This window comes from Aythya ferina (genome assembly GCF_964211825.1).
Source record: "Aythya ferina genome assembly, chromosome: 3".
Lineage (NCBI taxonomy): Eukaryota > Metazoa > Chordata > Aves > Anseriformes > Anatidae > Aythya > Aythya ferina.
In genome coordinates this window covers 34,622,152-34,641,844 of record NC_140298.1, presented here as the reverse complement: position 1 = coordinate 34,641,844, position 19,693 = coordinate 34,622,152, and the positions used below count along the sequence as shown (strand labels likewise).

Below are 19,693 nucleotides of genomic sequence, written 5' to 3'. Positions count from 1 at the left end.
TGACCTCTCACATTCCATACCAGTGCCCCACGTCCAAGGTGACAACATGAGGGAATGCTGGAATCTCTCTTTTCCCATCTCTTCCAATGGCAATTTAATTAGAATCAAAAATATGTATATTAAAAAAATCCAACTAAAAAAAGCATATCCACAGACATACTAGTAACACTACAAAAGCTTAGGAATTTTTCTTGCATTTTGAGAAGAAATGATGGTAGGAAAGCACACAGAGGCAACACAAGATAGAGAAATAAGGTGATAGAAGAACGGAAAACTCAAAAGTTTCTGTCAGTCTGATACTATCATATAGAAAAACATAACACCTTTCTCCACTCTGTTCAGAGCTTCGACAGTTACCTGAATCCAAGAAGAATGGCAGTTGCAATTACAAGGGCAGAGAAGGAAAGAGCATATCCAATGGTGTATATGATGGACAAATTCAGGAGCTGTTCTTCTGGTGCATCCTGAGAGCATATAAAGGAGAAAAGTAAAGGAGAAAAGTATATATAAAAAAAAAAAAAAAAAAAAAAGTGAGGGGGATTTGAGGGGAGAGACAGAGCTCATGGGCTTCAGTTCTTTCCTCCCAGTTGCTTTCTAACTTTTCTTAATGACACCCAGAAGTCATTCTCCTACTTTCAAGTTTAAATGCATTCATCAAATAAGTCTTCCATTTTTCCTATGTTCTAAGGAAATAAAAATTTAATCTGAATTCCCCAGATGCTCCCAGGTGTTCAGTCAAACAGTTGGACTTTGCAGCCAGGCTAGAAAATAGATCATGTGATATTATTTGATAATAAAGTTGGAGAAGCATGACTTAACAGACAAGCAGGTGTTAAACAGATGGCAGGAAGAACAGACACAACTCAATTCTGCAGTAAAAATGGCAAAGCTTATGTTTTCAGACTTGCACACATTGAGCCAGTCACCTTACCGCTGTAATGGAGGTGTTCTTTCAGTTATATTTAGAAATAAAACAAGCCAGGTCCCATTTGCTGGCTCTGAGGCAAAGTGTGCCTTGCATTCATATAACTAAACTCTTCTCTGCCCCCAGATTATCCCTCTTCTTCCTCAACTGTACCACCTCCTGGGAAGGGACTCATGAACTACACGTTACAGCACTGCCTGAGAGTAAATGAACTGATGCAAGCCAGAGCAGCGGGGATGCTTGCACCCTCCCGACAGTCCCAGTCTCAGGCTGCAGCTCTCTTTGGATTTCCTGTTGAAGATGCATCCACTTCAGCCCTAGCTTGAAAGCTCTGGACAAAATCTTTAGGGAGAGAACTGTCTGAAAAGCTATGGGCACATCTGAAATACAACACAGGCTTGTTGCTTTGACTCCAAGACACTAATGTTCTCTTATTCTAGCCCATTTCTAAGCACATATCTTTGTCTGAAGAGATTCAAGCATTTTACTTCCCTACTTCAAGCTACTGAATAAGCAGATGACTCCCAAGATTTGTGCCGTACAAAGGAATATATTCCTTGTACTTCAAGAATAAGTACAGCTATTCAGATGCATTTTGCACAGCTAGGAGAATTTAATGTGAACATACAAGCTGTTCTTCGGGGATTTGATAGGTTAATGTTTTAAAAGGAATGATATGAGAGCTGTCTTACGAAGAGAAAAGAAATATCTCTTCAGTGTCAAAGCTCAACAAAAAGAAGCTTAGGCAAACTACTGAGGCCTGACAATTTAAAACATCTCATACACAGATCAAAAACACATCTCATACCTAAAGAAAATCACGTTATTTTATAAGTATTCGCTCATAAACCCTTGGGACTGTTTTAGCTACTGTTATAATATGCAGTAAACTTATAAAAAAAAAATCGTCTTTGTGCACAAGAGGTATAGTAAAGTAGGTTATTGGGGGCTCTATATACATTAGCTAGAAAAGCAAACACAGCTATTCATATTTGGGAACTGAAACCATGCATGCAGGTTTTCAAAATCCAGATCAGCTCATAGAAATTTGGAGGTAGGTTCCAAATGACCAAGCGTTATCATTAGGTATCTGTCTCCTTGGTATGACCCAAAAAAGCCCTGGAAGAAAGCATAATGGCAAACCAGGAAAAGTTAATTGATCAGGCTTATACTAGCTAGTATGATAATGTTCTCTGCTTGGGTACCTCAGAATGTGCTATGGACATGGAATAAGACTGTGAATTAAAGGGAAAAATTAAATCTTATGTATTTGGATAACTAGAAATTATCTCTTCCCATTTCCTCCTAGCTTGCAGCCATCTATTCCTCCTGAAGAATGAGACACTGAGTTCCACGTACTCCAGAGGACACACCCTCTTGGGACGTGGCACTTGGGAATTTCATATACTTGAACAGTTTTGGCTAGGTATGTAATAGTCCCCAGCATGCTGGGGTGGAGAGCGTACACCCAATTTATACAATGAAAAGGATCACCCTTGGAGGCTTATAGTTGTGATGATATCACGTCATGGGAACACATGCAGGGCACTAGCTGACGCCAATGGCTGACCAAAATCCCTTTGCTCTCATTTATTTGATGCCAGGTGTCTCAGCTCCCTGCAGAGTATAAAGCACTAGGGCAAGAAAATAAACTGACAAGGCTAATTCCACTAGGGCACGAAAATAAACTGACAAGCCTAATTTCATAGCCCACGTCAAATTAATTAAAAAAAAAAAAAAAAAAAAAAGCCACAAAACACTCTCCCCCAACCCACCCACCCACACAAAAGCAGGAACTGTCTCCTATCCAAAGCTGAAAAACAATATCCTTCAGTTCGATTCATCTTAATAGCTGCTTACAGGACAGAGAAGACAAACAGTAATTTTATCCTTGCAACATTCCACCGACAGAAAGAAAGGCAATGGAACAATACTGGATGACTTCTCCAATTTGAGTTTACCCTGTTGTGGATAAGACCTCTGTCTTCCTCAGGAGCACTGTAGGGAGAGAGCCTGGCTTGGCTGAGCACAGCATTTGGCCAGGCTTCCCTGCACCATGGCAAGGACCATCCAGTTTGCATCTCCTGGTTGTTCCACCTACATTTGAACCTGGGCTCATCTACCTCATACATTGTCTTTGCTGAAGAGGAGATGCGTGGTCCCATATTACCAGGCCCATTGAAACGAGGCACCCAGAGTAAGTCAAAAAAAGATTTATTTGACTGGTTAAAAATGTGTGGGCATCAATGAATAATTTTGTCCTTTTCTGTTTGGTTCGAATCAACAGCAGCAGCCAGCGTCAGAAACTCTTACCTGGTCTGAGGCCTCACACTCCGATAGGTTCCTCCAGGGCAGGGTCGAGTTCTCCTTCAGTAGCCACGTCCCCTCAGAGGTGCAAAACCGGTATACCTGCCCATGCAGCACTGCCAGAAACAAAAGGGGCCATAGGGTTGGCTGGAGGGGAGCCTGAACACAGGGAAGCAAGCTGGTGCAACTTTCCTTCCTCCCAGGAACAAGAGCAGCCTGCAAGGATGTGGCTGCAAGGGCAATGAGTGGCACATGTGCCTGGACAAACACTAACCAACAATGATCTCAAGCAGTTGATGCTCTCTTTGTATGTGTTTCACAACAGGTGTACATTCCAGTTCTCTGAAATATCAGAGTTTAAGACTCACAAATTTTGGAAATTTTGAGCCTCAGCTACAAAATTCAAAGGGAAGAGAAAGCGTGGAAAGAGTAAAAGTGCTGATTCTTTTCTGAAATCATGCAGAATGATGAATAAAGAAACCTCAGAGAAAGTATACTAACACTAGCTCCCCAAAATGTAAATGCCTACGCAAACACCTGTGCTATAAAACAAAGCCATAAATCTCTGCCTAAACTACCCATGCAGTCTTTTTACTCCTTCTGTCTACATGTTTGGATAACAAAATCAGCAATAAATAAAATGCCTTTCAAAAGCTGTTAGCAGCTTGATCTTGTAAAAGCAGGAATGACAAAATGGCTCATAATAAAATTACACCAGACTGAGGCACCAAAATGGGAGTACAAGAGGTGAGGAGAACTCAACCATAGCATATAAAAGGAAACCCTCTCTCTGGTGCTAGAAGTATTGGGGAAGCCTAACAACTCTTACTGCTGCACACAAGCAACCTGGAGCTGCCCCAATATCAGTGCATAGTTAAGGGTAACGGTGCTTGAGGCTTTGCAAATGAAGTTCCTTGCTAATTACAGTTCTGACCCAGCAAACTGACATATTCTGGGTTATGAAGCTACACCTCAATAAATAGTGCTGGGTCAATCCCTTCACCAGCGTTAGTCTCAACCAGGGCAATGTTGTGAAGCAGACACTATATTTTGAGGTATGAGGAGCTGAGTTTAAATTCAACTTGACATGGGTAACCAAACACCTCTGGATTTCAGCTTTTGCTCAATTCCATCTTTGCCTGCTGAAACAGCCTCCTCTTGGCAGCCCCATCCTTACTTCCAGCTGGAACTCTCTAGAGCTTGGCTGTTCTCTTCAATGGAAAGTTCTGGCATTTAACAAAAGTTCACAGAATCACAGAATCACAGAATTTTCTAGGTTGGAAGAGACCTCAAGGTCATCGAGTCCAACCTCCAACCTAACGCTAACAGCCCTCCACTAAACCATATCCCTAAGCTCTACATCTAAGCGTCTTTTGAAGACTTCCAGGGATGGTGACTCCACCACTTCCCTGGGCAGCCTGTTCTAATGCCTCACAACCCTTTCTGTAAAGAAGTTCTTCCTAACATCTAACCTAAAACTCCCCTGGCTCAACTTAAGCCCATTCCCCCTCGTCCTGTCACCAGGCACGTGGGAGAACAGGCCAACCCCCACCTCGCTACAGCCTCCTTTAAGGTATCTGTAAAGAGCAATAAGGTCACCCCTGAGCCTCCTCTTCTCCAGGCTGAACAAGCCCAGCTCCCTCAGCCGCTCCTCGTAGGACTTGTTCTCCAGGCCCCTCACCAGCTTCGTCGCCCTTCTCTGCACCCGCTCAAGCACCTCGATGTCCTTCTTGTAGCGAGGGGCCCAAAACTGAACACAGTACTCGAGGTGCGGCCTCACCAGAGCTGAGTACAGGGGGACGATCACCTCCCTAGCCCTGCTGGTCACGCTGTTCCTAATACAAGCCAGGATGCCGTTGGCCTTCTTGGCCACCTGAGCACACTGCTGGCTCATATTCAGCCGACTGTCCACCATCACTCCCAGGTCCTTCTCTGCCTGGCAGCTTTCCAACCATTCCTCTCCCAGCCTGTAGCTCTGCTTGGGGTTATTGCGCCCCAGGTGCAGGACCCGGCACTTGGCCTTGTTAAACTTCATGCAGTTGACCTCAGCCCATCGGTCCAGCCTATCCAGATCCTCCTGCAGAGCTTTCCTACCCTCAAGCAGATCGACACACGCACCTAACTTGGTGTCATCTGCGAACTTACTGAGGGTGCACTCGATGCCCTCGTCCAGATCATCGATGAAGATATTAAAGAGGACCGGCCCCAGCACCGAGCCCTGGGGGACGCCACTAGTGACTGGCCTCCAACTGTTCAAATATTAAAGTTCAAATATTAAAATTTATTTGTAATTACGAAAATAACCTACTGGGTTGTTATACTAGCTGACAGCTTGTAATTTGTTCAATAATTCTTTATCAGTGGTATATTAGTAGTAGGCGCTGTAAGTAAAGAATGATGTGTTAAAAATAATCTAGACTTTGATATTCTAATGGGCTGTTTCTAATTAGTATACTAAATGGCAACTGACAACAGTTTTGATAAGCATAGTCTATTTGCTTTTGTAATTAGTATATTGAATGTATTTTGAGATAACGTAAAAATAAAGTTATGCCTGGTGGAGGATTTTCTTTCCTTTTCAGCATTTCTGTTTGCATATGTTTAAACACAAACAGAAGGAGGGACTAGGCCAGTGCACTTACACATTGACAACTATTAACAATGTTAAGGATATCTCGTGTGATGGAGGATAGCAAATTGGAAACCAACATTTTTTTCCATTTAAGATTTAATGGACATCAAATTGAAGCAATCCATCTAAAACTTCTATGCAAAGACAGCTCTAGGAATCAGGAATCAGCAAATATTCTATTACAGAAGCCAGTGAAGTTGAAAACCAGGGAGTTAAAAGTCTGGATGGTGATAGGACTTCAAAACTCAGTCTGACTGCTAATGCAATAAGCTGTAACCAAGTATTATAAGACAAAATTACTACAAGAACAATCTCACACAAAAACAAATTTCACTATATTCCTGAAGAGAGAAAACTTGCTAGATGAAAATTGATTTTTTTTTTTCCCCTAAACATTATCTCACATTCTCTGAAGCTGTGAAACTTTTTTTTTCTTTTTAATTATTTCTTACTGTCAAGGTCTAATTAAAATGAAAGCTTTGGCCTTGGTGCATTTATTTTTTCTCCAAATCAATCTGTGACACACTTTAATTCTATTTTTCTTTTTATTGATATCATTTCTCTTGAAAAATATAGAGGAAAGTGTATTGTATGCTGAAGCCTGGCACCTATTGGAGAACAGAAAAGTTTAGTGAATAGAAAAGCAAATGGAACATGAAATTTGCCATCAGACAGAAAGACAAGGCAATTCCTTCAGTTATGAAGAGAAACAAATGTCAGTTATCACCATCTTATATAGATTGGATTATCTTGTAACTTAAGTATTTGAATTGAAATTTTTCTAATTATGTCATGTAGCTTAAAATTAAAGACTGAAAAGCAGTCAGTTAAGGAAAAAGAATAATGACGTCCCTGAATATAAGAAAAAAGCATTTTGATTATGTTGAAGTGACTATTTTTTACTATGCTAATGGATCTTTTTGTACAAGATTTCTTTCACCTAAGAAAACCAATCACATTCTTTCATTTGATAATTGGAGACTAGCCCTGTTATACTGGCAAGGAGAGCTCTTGCCATATTTAGGAGTCAAGAACAAATGGGACTGAGGGCTGCTACGGTCTTCTGGGTAGCAGCAAGCCAGTTGCACCAGGCTGTTCTAGCCTCACTGCTTGCCAAGACAGCAGTGGTCAGTACAGGACCCAAATCAACTAAAGATCTGTCTATATTCAGGAAGAGTCTTAAGAAGCAAAAAGATTCAATCAAATCAAAAATCCTAAATAGATGAGACCACACGCATGAATGTGAGAGTGTATGTATGTTTTGTCTCAGGAATCATTTATGAGAAAGGAAGTGAAGGAAAGGAAAGGAAGGGGAAGGCAACTGAGTCTTTAAGACAGCATTAGGATTCTGGTTGATTTATGGAGAGATGCTCATGAAAGAGCTGAGAGACTATGCAATCCATGACATAAAGAGGGTACAGGGGTGATGTATTGGAGGCAAAAAGCTACCCTCAGGAATGGGAAATCAAGTCTCTCCACTATGGACACATATTATTTTCAGTTGTTGCAAAACACCAATGACCTCGCATGACATTAGCGCAGGTTGACTGTAAGGGCCCTGAAGGGTTTGGCACTGGGTACGCACTGCACACAAGACCCTTCATCCAGCACCAGCACTATGCAGGACCTAGGAGACAAACCCAGCCAATGGGACACTGGTGTCTTCACATGCCACATGATCAGCTGCAGGGGTCCCCCAAAAAGGAGGGGCCATAGCCTCACAAGCCCCAGCTTCCATGCATCACGGCTGCTGCAGGGCGCACCTTCAGGGCAGGCCCTTCCTGGTCCCACCCAGGTTTCTCTCAGTTTCCTAGAAGAACAGGGCAAGCAGTCAGTGTCAACTGATCCACCTGTCAACAGACTCCATCACAAGCTGCCACCTTCTACTGCTCATAAACATGAAAAAAAGCTTTGTATGTGTGACTGACAGCTCAGAAGAGATGCTGCCTTAACTTGATGCTCTTCCCTGGTCATGCCTCACTGAAGGGAGGGGCAGAGAAGGGTCTCAGTGCCGAAAACTGTTCTGCTATGTCTGCATAGCAACTGATAAAAACCCTAAGTGGAGATTTCAGATCTTGTTATTAAATGAAATTTTGATTAAAACTAATAACATACAAGCTAAGTTCTCACCTTTGCTTAGTGAAAGCAGTTCCAACTAATTTTGAAGGAATCACAGGCATTTTGATTCAAGATACTATCTTAAGGAAAGCAAATGGTTTGTATTAAAGGTACTTATGTTTATGGTTGTAAGTATATACAAATACAGTATTCTTACAACAATTTTTCATGTGGGTTTATTATGATTGCCCCTCTGCACAGCTGACTGTGGCTTTAGATGACAGAGATGTTAGAATCATAGAATGGTTTGGGTTGAAAGGGACCTTAAAGACCATTTGGTTCCACACCCTGCCATGGGCAGGGACACCTCCCATCAGACCAGGTTGCCCAAAGCCCCATCCAGCCTGGCCTTGAACACCTCCAGGGATGGGGCATCCACAGCTTCTCTGGGCAACATGTTCCAGTGCTTCGCCACTCTCATAGTAAAGAATTTATTTCTAATATATAATCTAAATTTACCTTTTCAAAGTTTAAAACCATTACTCCTTGTCCTATCTTCAATCTCCTACACTGATAAAAGGACACTATGTGTATGTATCTTCTTTTTGCGTGGGCCTGATCCAAAGCTCTAAAGTCAGCAGGAGTCTCTTGTCCTTTAGCCTTCATATAGAGCCTTTACTGCAAAAGATCAGTTAATAATACATTCAGAAGCAAACCGACGACGACTTGCTAGAAAATGCCTGTGTGCCGTGACAGAAGAGAGGCATGCACACAGCTTCCAGGTCAGTCACTGAGCAGTTTTAGTTTCTTGCTTGCAGGTGGTTTAGTCAGAGGTGATTCACACTTGTCCATGCCTGAATTCTGCAGTGACTCAAGCCCTCTTACCTTTCATGAAGTGCAAATACCAAATGTACAACAACCAGCTTCAGTTTGAACAGATTAGCGTAATGAATAACATTTTTAGAATGTTTGGGGGGTTACTGCCTCCTTGCTATCCTACAATACCCCTTTCCAGTATCATAATGCTTTTCATTATCATACAGTCAATGTTTCAACTCACACTAATTATCACATTCTAGAATTGGCTATCATCTTCCGCAACAAAAATAAATAAAAGCTACAGCCACCGTATGGGGAGTATGATTTTATTTAACTTGTAAATTAATGCATTCACTGACAAAATTGCACAACCTTTGGAACAGGAGCTTAATGAAGCCAGTTTATTTGAACAGTGTCAATCACACCTCATTAAAATTACATGTTAAAATATGGATTGATACCTAAAACAGGCTCTGTAGAATGATAAAAGACAGAGAGGAGAGGCCAAGAGTTAGCACTGAAGTTAATATCATCATCTACCTTGCTCTCTGATGAGTTTTCAAATCAAATCAAACATAATGTCTAGCTAAACAATTTTACACATGGGGGAAATACGTTATCACATCTCAAAAGGCTCACAAACATTTCCTTACTAGCCTCCTTTTACTAGAAATAAAAACAAATTAAATGATTTCTCTGCTTAAAATGACCAACCTGATCTGCCTTTTATAACATCAATGTGTCAAGGTCAGTATGAGATTACTCACCTAACTGTCCCTGAGGATAAACTGGAACATTATTCATTTTAAAAACAAATTACAGCATGTCCTATCCAATCGCATTTATTCAGGCAGAGAGAAAAGAGATTGGAAAAAGGACAAGAGACCAAGAGTTTCACCTAGCTGCTGTGTATAAAGTGTTATAGAACCCTCCTCTGTTAATAGCTGTTCTCTATTTCAAGCAGGAGTAAATGTTTAGGAGAAGATAACAATTTTCTCCATAAAAAGGGGACTCTGCAGTATACGAGCACCACAAGTCTTCCAGCAGACTGTTTTTTTCTTGAAGTGAGAGAAATGCCCTTTGATGGGGACAGCAGCTTACCTGAACATAGGAGTTTGCACCTCCCAACAGCCCTGTTCAGTTCTCAAAGGGTTGACCTAGGCACTACTCACCTCAAAGGAGTCACTGTTGTGTGAAAAAGTTGTGTGTCATGTAGGCACACATGTACAAGACACTCCTTGGTGTCTTGTACAGCGAACACATCCTAAAACCAAGATTCATGCACTTGCCTGTGAGCATGCAGCTGGAAATACGACACGAAGGAGCAGCCTGAACACAAAGCCTCTAGGGAGCAGGAGGAGCTCCAGCCTGCACGACTGTCCAAGAACCACATTCATCTAAATGCCCATTTATGCTGGGCTTGCTGCCACAACGTCTGAAATTATATTACCTCAACAAGCAGTTTAACTACAAGTACTTTATTTAGTACCCCTTCCCACTCCTCCTGCTCCCTCATAGAGTATTAGTCATCTCAACTTCTTCGTTTCAGTGATGATAAAGCAATGACAAACAGATATGTCTTGCGTTTTGTCTTGGAGGCAGAAAGCTGGTGGTCATTGCAAGTTCTTGCAGCAGGAAGAAACTCATTTTCAATTATATTCTACAGTTTGGGTAAGTGGGGAAACAGACCTGAATATAACATCACTAGCTCCTAACCCAAGAGATCCAAGAACCCCTCCAGCCTCTTTCAGTGTAAATCTAATATAATAAATAAAATAAAATAAAAATACTGCAATGAAAAGAGAGTCATGTACCCACCATGCTACCAAGAGATGGATGCAAGCTTACATAGACCTAACAGATACCTCTAAATGCTGCAAGGGGACATCCAATTAAGCAAGTGCAGGCTATGCCATGGACTGTACAAGGCCACCCTGCATGCCCAGTAAGACCTCAGTGCATGAATTTTGTGCTGTGCTACCAAAAGTGAAGAATCAGAGACTCTGCTCATGGAGGTGATGTCTTGCATCACCCAAGGGATACTGCCTGCACACAAATTCTCATTTTAAAATATTCAAATTGAAATTATATTAATGTTACAAGATTAATCACTCAAGAATTAAGAAATGCTAACCTAAACCTATTTATGCATTTTTTTTAATTCCAGACAATAAAACTGTTTCTATGTATGCAGTCATGCTTTTTTTTTTTTTTCCCCAGAATCCACTGATACTCTCTCCCTCTCCCCACTTTTTTTCTTCAGGGTGAAGAATAATAGAGGGGGGTCATTTAACAAGAGATTAGTCCTCTTTACCACTGTGAGACATCAAGTTGTATTTAAACATACTGCCAACAAATTCATTGTTTTCTTAAACCACCAATTCGGCTTCCTAATGAACACAGAGTGCTGGTTTCTCATATTTGTTCCCAGAGTTCCAAAAATGAAGTGCATATTCTAGTCATATATAAAAGCCAGATTTATACAACAAAGAAAATTATGCAGCCACAAAATCTGTTCTCCATGGACATTCAGTTCTCTTAGTGAAGGGATCATCCTTGCCAGCTCTGCAATATCTTGCCTCACTCAACATAAACTCTCACAGTTAATGAGGCAATGATCTTTCAGAGAAGAGTTCTTTTTACTGCATATCTCACAAACAGATCCATTCTGTATAGTGAAGGAATAAGAAATCTGTGGAGAAATGATGGAATATAGCTTCATAATTAAGAACTATTTCCATACTGGTTGCCAATAAATGTTGTGCGAGCAAAGTAGACTACACTAAATCATGAAGTATTCATTACGTTGTAACCCTATATATCATTAGGTAGGAATTAATATCTTAAAAAAACAAACAAACCATACCATCCTAAAAAACAACACAGAATATTACCCTAAGAGCAATTATACTCTCTAAGCATTTCAGCTGAGTAACTTGTATTGAGAAAGAGCTGTATTGACTATGCAAGACCACACTGAAACCTAACATAACCTTTTGAAATATACTTTAAAAACCAAGTCATAAAAATGCACCCATGTATGTGTGCATTAGGTTTAATAATGGAGAGTGTTTATGAACTATAAAAGATATATGAATTAATGTAATAAAAGAAGGCTGTTTATGAAAAACAAAACTTTATGATAATGGTACAGCTTTGTGAAGGTTTGGTAAGATACCAAAAAGCACCATTAAAAGTTTCTCAGAATAAATAAAAGTGGGTTGAAATAAATTTATTGCACCAGCAAACGTGATTGGAAGTTTAATGTAAAATAAACTTGTAAAAACACTGCTAAGAGGTTCTGCATTTTAAAGGTATTGGATCAGTAAGTTAATGTAATTAATATAAAACATCTCATTAAAGTATGTTAAAATAAAGCAAAAAAATGCAATAAAAAGTTATCTTAAAAGGCTGTACAACAAAACTGAAGGCTTTGCAGAGTAAAATGGATCTCTTCCTCTGCTATGTCCATGTTCCAAGAATTTATAAAAAAATAAGAAAAACTAACAAACAAAACTTGCATACAGTGAAAGAAAAATAAGCTAAAAGAAAAAGAAACAACTAGGCAAGTCATTAGCATGATGTGTGGTGAGCAAGAAGCAATTTTGAGAAAAACCAACAGATAACTAGTATGTTAAATATGCATAGCTAGGAGGGAAAGGTGAGTAGGCGTGCAAGTAAACAGTTGTTTGATGAAGCTGCTGAGCAAAACATGAAGCTCCAGAAGACACAGGCTGAAACCAGTGCCAAGCACTGCAAACAAGCTGCCAATTCTTGTCAATAGGAAAATCACTGGTATTTAATTATCCTCAAAAACAACAGCATAAGTTAGGTTTATTGAATCACTGGCTATCACCTCTCAATGGACGTTGATAAAGATACACAAACAAAAAACGGGAATCCAAACCTGGATTGAATCAAACTTCGTTTAGAGACAACTATAATTCCACAAGTATTACCCACTACCTACAGGAAGCAAAGGAACTGGATACTTAAAATCAGAACAAATAAAATGAAGCATCTTGTGCATTTCAAAGAGTGGAGACATTTTTATTTAACAAGCTGTCCACTCTCACATTGGTTAAAGGTTTTACCTCTGTATAACTGAGCATGAAGCTGTAAAGAAAAACTGTATCAACTGGTAAAAGCTTGCTTTCCTATGGAAATAGCTCTTACACTCTGCAGACCTGGAATTATACAGATGCAGGCTGTGTGACCATTATAGGAGGTAGTACTAGGCAAAACAAAACAAACAAACAAACAAAAAAACAAATAAACAAAACAAACAAAAAAACACCAACAATCAACTAGTTCAGGTGTATGAAGAAACACAGCCCTTGATTTTTCAGCTCAGGACACTGCCCCGTGTCATCAGTATATTCACACATTTTGCCATTGGGTTTCTCTGTTACACAACATGAGGATACTGATGTTTTGTTTCAGACTCTGTAGCAGACATACCCTAACACCAACACTTGTCTGCCTTCCTCCCCAACCCTCTTCCCTCTGCCTTCTTTGCCCATCTCCTTTCAGCTGCTGTCACACCATTCCTCTTTCTCCTCCACTCGCATTCCCCTGTTCCTCTCCTTGATTCTCCTCTTCAGCTTTATTCCTCCAACCCTCCCTACTACTGCAATGCTTACCCATGCACTACTGATCAACACACCTGTTGCTGATCCTCTCCCTTCATTCTGCATTTTCCTGTTCCTCTCAGCTCTTTGGTTTGTTGTCCTCCATAAACAATGGAGATGAATCAAATAGCACACTGATTCCAGCCTCTCTCCTCTTACCTTTTCCCACATCTCCTTTCTCATCAACCTGTTCCCCAGCCCTCCTCATCATATCCAAGCAGCTTCTCCTACCCCAGATAAACAGTGATGAGGAATGCAATCAAGATACTCCTTTGCACTCCATTCTGGAGCCTACCATGGCCAGCAAGGGCATGAGAAGTCTATTCTATTGTGTTAAATCTCATTCAAGCAAAGTTTTGCAAAAACTTTTTAGTAAAACCAACCTTTTAAAGGAAAAAGCAAATAAGCAAAACAAAACACAAAAGTACCAAGTGATTTCATTATAGAAATCACAGTTGCTCTTGTCAACAGTTACTGAAGGTCACTAAAACTTTAGTGTTATGTCTGGATTTACCTTTCCTTTACAACTAATCTTTATACCAATCTCTCTATCCCAAAGTTGAGATCTACCCTGATCTAAAAATTGGGAATTCTTACACCTTTCCATTAGTAATCTTCCTTAAGTTTCATATTCCATTTTTATTTCCACTAAATTTTCATTGCTTGAAAAGTATTTGGATGGACATACAATCTTTTTGACTTAAATTTTTATTTTCATGCCAACGTGCAATCCTTTCTTGGAGCATCCACTGCAAATGCTACCTCACATTTTTAAAAGCTTAGAGAGGCTCACTGTCATTCATCATCCACATAACACCAGTATTTTCCACATTTTTGCCCATGCTCCAGTTCTGTTTAAAAGAAATTGTTGATACCTTGCTTCATTAGGCTCCAGGGCAATCATCAGGCAGGTTTCGCGTGTGGAAGCCAGTTTTTTGCTTTCAGAGGAAATATGCTGATGAGTGCTTGATCCTTCTCTTGCCTTCTGCTTTTTCCAATTGTCAGAAAGTAAATTAGTTCCAGAAAGGTCAGATGAATCTGGCCAGACACCAGACACCACTATCATTATTATTGTCATTGAACTATTCAAGTACCCAGGTTCTCTCATAAACATGCTGTCCAGAAAAACTTCATTCTTATTCACGGAAAATTTAAAGTGATATATGGGAATACTAACAGTTAACATTTGGAGCATGCTTGAGGAGGATTTGGCGTCCTTTCGAAATTCATAGCAGGGACCAGGTTCTCTGAGGGAAAATCTAGTCTACCACAGAAAACTCTCAAGGGGAAAGTTACCAGCAAGACATTCAAATGGAAAAGGGTAATAGAGCAAATAAGTAAAGCTGTGTACATAATTAACAAGTGCAATCATTGTACAGCTTAGAACATTTTCAAGTTAAAAGCTGCATTTGTGAATCTGGCGTGAAAGGAAGGATGTTCTATAATTAAGCTACTCACATGCAGACACCTTTTAAGTCAGTCTACATTTTTGCTTGACTACTTTGCCGATCAAAAATATGAAAAAATACAAACATAGTTAATAACTTCAAGAGGCAGACAGCATGATTGCCTTCTACATAAGATATTTACATTTGTAATATTTAAGCAGATTGAACTACATAAGCATCTTCACCTGAATTCAGCTAAGGTTCATGGGACTAGCAAGTAGCCCCTCAAGTTCACTACCAGAAATACATTTGTTATGTGAGAACGTGTACACATTGGATGTAAGATGAGCATTTCCCGTCACACAAAGGTGAAATGCCAGGAATCACAGAAAAAGGAGGCTGTAGGTCACGTGGCTCATCTAGCAAGATGTTCTCAACTTATCCAGGTAGGATCAGGTATTCATGGTTTATCCCTTTTTTTGACTTGAAAAAAAATAAAATAAAATCAATACTTTGACTAATTAGCAATGTTTAAGTAAACCAGAATGATAGTAACCTGTTCTCAGCAAGGCATGTAATTACTTAGCATACATAAGTACCATGTTTATTCAGACCCTTAACTATTTCAGTTTACTCTTTGACCACTATAATTAAAAACTGCAACTGCTTAAGTGTAAGATAATCAGTTTTAAAACAAAAGTAATGGGAAGAAGGGTTTGAGGTCTCTTCCTTTAGAGTATACTGGTGCTGTGAACAAATGAAAGTGTGGAGATACTACATACTTCAATTACACAAGACCTGTAATGACAGCATAGATGAAGTTAAAGAAATTCGTGAGCTTAAACCTGTCTGCTTAGTTAAGCAATCTGCTAGAGTTGCATGGGCAAAGCACAGAGGTAGTCTAATAGCTTCCTTGCAGCTGGATGTGATGTTTTTTTCTCACTTAAAGGACCTGTTTGCAGTCACATCAGCTAGAGGCAACTTCTCAAGCAGATGCTGAATAAGGCCCAGTTATGCAGAGATGTGCCTTGATATCCTTGACACATCTCAAGCAATTACTTTAACAAAACAAAAACATTATACAGTTATAAGAAAAAGAAAATGCTGGAAATCCTGCAGTTTCTTGCCAGCTACGTTACATCTCAAAGATGCAGTCACACCTACAGCAAGGGTGTCCAGCCTTTATGTTCAGTTCAGTAGCGCAGAAAAGCACATTCTTCCTAGAGGTGATCAGGTTTGTACCTGCCATATGAACAACATGCAGCTGTCCCTATCTTCTGGTAGGTGCACTTCAACATTCAGCCATATCAAAAGTCTCCTGTTCCCATCACACGTTTGAAGGGGGACACACGTTTTGGTTGTGGTAGAAGAGGAATCAGAGTGTATACCTTTTCACAGTCCCTAAATGAAGTCATATAACTCATCCCAGCTGACAGTTCGTGCTCTATTTGCATGCACCTCAATCTAAAGTTAAACATCAATTTATCTAAAAATAAACTTCATATTTTTAAATACATAAAATGTAGAACAGCATTGCTACACAGTACACAACAGACACATGTCAATAATATCTATCTGTAAATTATTTATAAATTTATTTTTCCCAACAGTTCCTATATATACCCTTGAGATGAGCAGCATATGTTCTAGAGTTTTCTGGTTTACTACCAGATGGAGACTAGCAAACAGAAGCAGAGGTGAACTTGAGACTTTTTTTTTTTTTTTTAATTTAGCTAACTGAGATTGCCAATTAGCTTGAGACAGTTTTTACTGCAAGAAAGGAAGTATAAATTTTGAGTTGCTTAAGGGTTAGCAAATTCAGAGCAGCATCTTTTTCACTGAAAAAAGGTCACACCCCTTTCCAGCATTATGGAGTTTTCTGGAAACTCGGTTTTATTGGAGCAAAGAAAAGAAGAAATGTAATAAATGTCTAATCATCTTTACTGTACCCAATATTTGAAGTGAAATTTATTTCCTTCTACGTTAAAAGGCAAACAGGCAGTTTAGCTATATGCTCACGTAGCCATCTGCTAACTATCTTGATTTTAAGAAGATCTCAAACTAGGAAACTGCATGATTAAACAAAAAGTAAGGGAGATTAAACCAGACAAGGTTTAATCTGGTCCCTTGAACTAAATGTTCAAGCCATGAACACATACGGCAAAACTGTCTGAAGGAGGTCTCTCACACAAACTCCTCCTTCCTCAGTTGTACAGCTTTCTGCAGACCGCTCTAGAAAGCAATATATATAGTTTCCTTTGGTCTGCCTTGCACAGACAACAGCAGCGTGTCACTCCCCCAGCATCATTACCGCTGTGAGATCTCAGACAAAAGCAAACATCATTTTTCATTCTGCTTCTTGTTTAGGGCACTATGGCACTAAGATCCCAAGCTCCCCCCACGTCTGAACAATGCCCAAACAGAGGCACCCCAGGGAAAGTGACCAGGGCAGTGGATTTACTCCTGCAGCACAGCAGTGACAAGGCTCCTCTCTCCTTTTTCAGCCCTCCTCCTACGCGGCCCCAAGATCCACAGGTGAATCCCTCAGTTTACAAAAAAATACTTTTCAACAGTTATTTTTCTACTGTTCAGGAAGCAGGGAATAGGATCTGCAGTATTGCTGTGCATGATGCCATTACAGCTGTGTAAGTCTACAGTCACAGCTTTTGGGTAAGACACCACACAGGAGGAAAGTATTAGGGCTTGCTGCATTCATTGTTTAAAAGTAGTAGCCAGGACTAAGCTAGACACTAGTACAGGGCTGGGACTGTGCAGACAATACCCATCATCACTTCTGTACCAGAAGAAGCGTTGCCTATACCTTCCAGCCCTTCATGTAAAAGCATAACAGGCCTTATGGTTGGACTGGTAACTTATGGCACTTGGCAGTTCTGAGGCAATGCCCTACTTCCACCCAAAGCCTCACGCACAGCTTGCACTTACCTAAAGACACACCAAGAAACGCAGTTCTGACACCAGAGAGGTAAAGGTGAGCGCTGGAGGAATGATCTCAGATGTAAGTTATGGGAGGAAGGGAAATGGGAAAGAGCTGACCTGGATGTGTCCTTGCACCTAAAGGTAACTCAGAGCAGCAAACCAGTACTCTGGTCTCCTATACACAGTGATACTGAGGCCCAGAGCCCAGGCACCCAAACAAACTCACCAGCAACAGATTTGCTGCCACACCTCTACACAAAGCTCGGTTCATGATATCTTTGTGACTGGGTAAAGCTGTTGTGCAAAGTACAGCTGTCATCTGACTGTGTCTCTAGTAGCCAGAGGCAGACACGAGGTTACTAGCAGAGATCTTCCAGTATTACTGCTAGGTTATTCTTCTGCCCGAGAGACTTTTAGCTCTTTCATGGCACAGACTGAAAAGCTATGCTGTTTACAAAGCTCCCTGAGGTGTACTTTGCCTGATCTTTTGGGAGAGCAAAGGAATAGGTAACACTATTGCGACACATAACCTAGTAAAGGGAGGATAACATAGAAATAAAAGTGAATTATGGGAGAGAAGTGATTCAAACAGAGGTTAATGACAACAGAAGTTATTAGATAAAAGGAAAGGATTTAAAACTAAGAAAGGTGGATCTACAGAGCACATGGGAATTACAAAGCATTGAGGCCACATGGCCAATGCCAATTAAAAGTATATGAGCCATTTGGTCATTTCTCTGGCACAAGAGAAGTTCAGAATTTAATGAAAGGTTGGTAACTCAGTAGTTTTCTAATAGCTCCTGTGTGGTCATGCTGGTGAACTTCATTGTACTATAGACAAATCATCAGCTCTTATGTCTCCATCAAAGGTTGAAGAACATTCAATGGATACCTGGGGCACTGATTCTGGTTTAATTTTCTACAAAGAAACACACCCCACAACTGCTCAAACTGAACTTAGTCACGACAGGACAAAAGAAAGACCATAAAGGGGTTGCTTCAAAATTCACTTGTGCCAGACCAAAATACAGCCCAGCAGTCAAGCCAGTTCAGATGTCAGATGTCTCATAACTAGAGACATGTTCTAAAAACAAACAAACAAAAACAAAAAAAAAAAAAAAAGAGAGAGAGAAGATTTTGAGCAGAGATCTGAATAACATTTATTAATGTATTTTATTTATGGGTACTGGTCACCTGAATGTATACCATTTCATATCTACAGCATCTTTAATCTTGCATTTCAGTATAGGTTACCCAAGGTTTAAGTTTCCATACAGTCAATACCCACACATCACACATACATTCACCACCTCATCTATGCAAATAACGGTAAATTAGTAATATTTGCTACTGCTATGGACTAAGCTACATCTGTGTTACACAAGTTTATGGCCAGCCTTTGTGCAGCCCAGGGCATATAGGAGCAACTAATGTGGCTACTGTTCACAAAACTCATCTGAAACTTGTACCCCTGGAAGGTTTTTAATTAAGAAGGATTTAGTACTATTAAACAATAATATATTAGAACTCCAAAGGAGGTATAATTGTAAAATGAATTGTGCAGCTCCAAGGTTTCCAAATCCACACAGTGTTATTGGCAGCTAGCCTTCAATTACAGAAAGGTAACAAGAAAAAGTACACAGCCACTGACAGCAAGTTGCAGTGCCCTCCATCCCTTAAAGGAATACTGCTCCCCTGGGAGCTTTGGCCTTTGAGACAGCCACAGCCCAAGCATAACTTGGCAGTCTTGATGACTACAGTGTGGATAGTAAGATGTGCAAATTTTATCCAATTAAACTTCAGTGCTATCAGAAACTGAGTAGACTTCTTGCGTTTTCACTAAAGGCAAGATCTGGCCCAAGACAAATGCAAATATGGGGAAAAAAAAGTTCTGACCTGGGCAGTCAGAAGTGCGTAAAATTTAGTTTCAACAAGCTTTGGAGAGGGTCCAAAATCTGTGCTGGAGACTTCACAGAACAAATCCTTTTAGCAATAA

General features: G+C 40.1%; 1 protein-coding gene across 2 annotated transcripts in view; it reads right to left on the bottom strand.

Annotated features, from left to right (window-relative positions):
* Nucleotides 1-19,693, bottom strand: part of GLP1R (glucagon like peptide 1 receptor) — a 90,758-nt gene that overhangs the window by 31,405 nt on the left and 39,660 nt on the right. For both annotated transcript variants that reach the window (XR_014690820.1, XM_084512797.1), the window contains exons 4-5: nucleotides 3,239-3,348; nucleotides 358-464 (exon numbers count right to left, since the gene is read on the bottom strand). Coding sequence is in view for 1 of the 2 variants with exons in the window: in XM_084512797.1 (XP_084368923.1) it covers nucleotides 358-464; nucleotides 3,239-3,348 (217 nt within the window). In the remaining variant the exon portion in view is untranslated. The remainder of the gene's footprint in view (nucleotides 1-357; nucleotides 465-3,238; nucleotides 3,349-19,693) is intronic.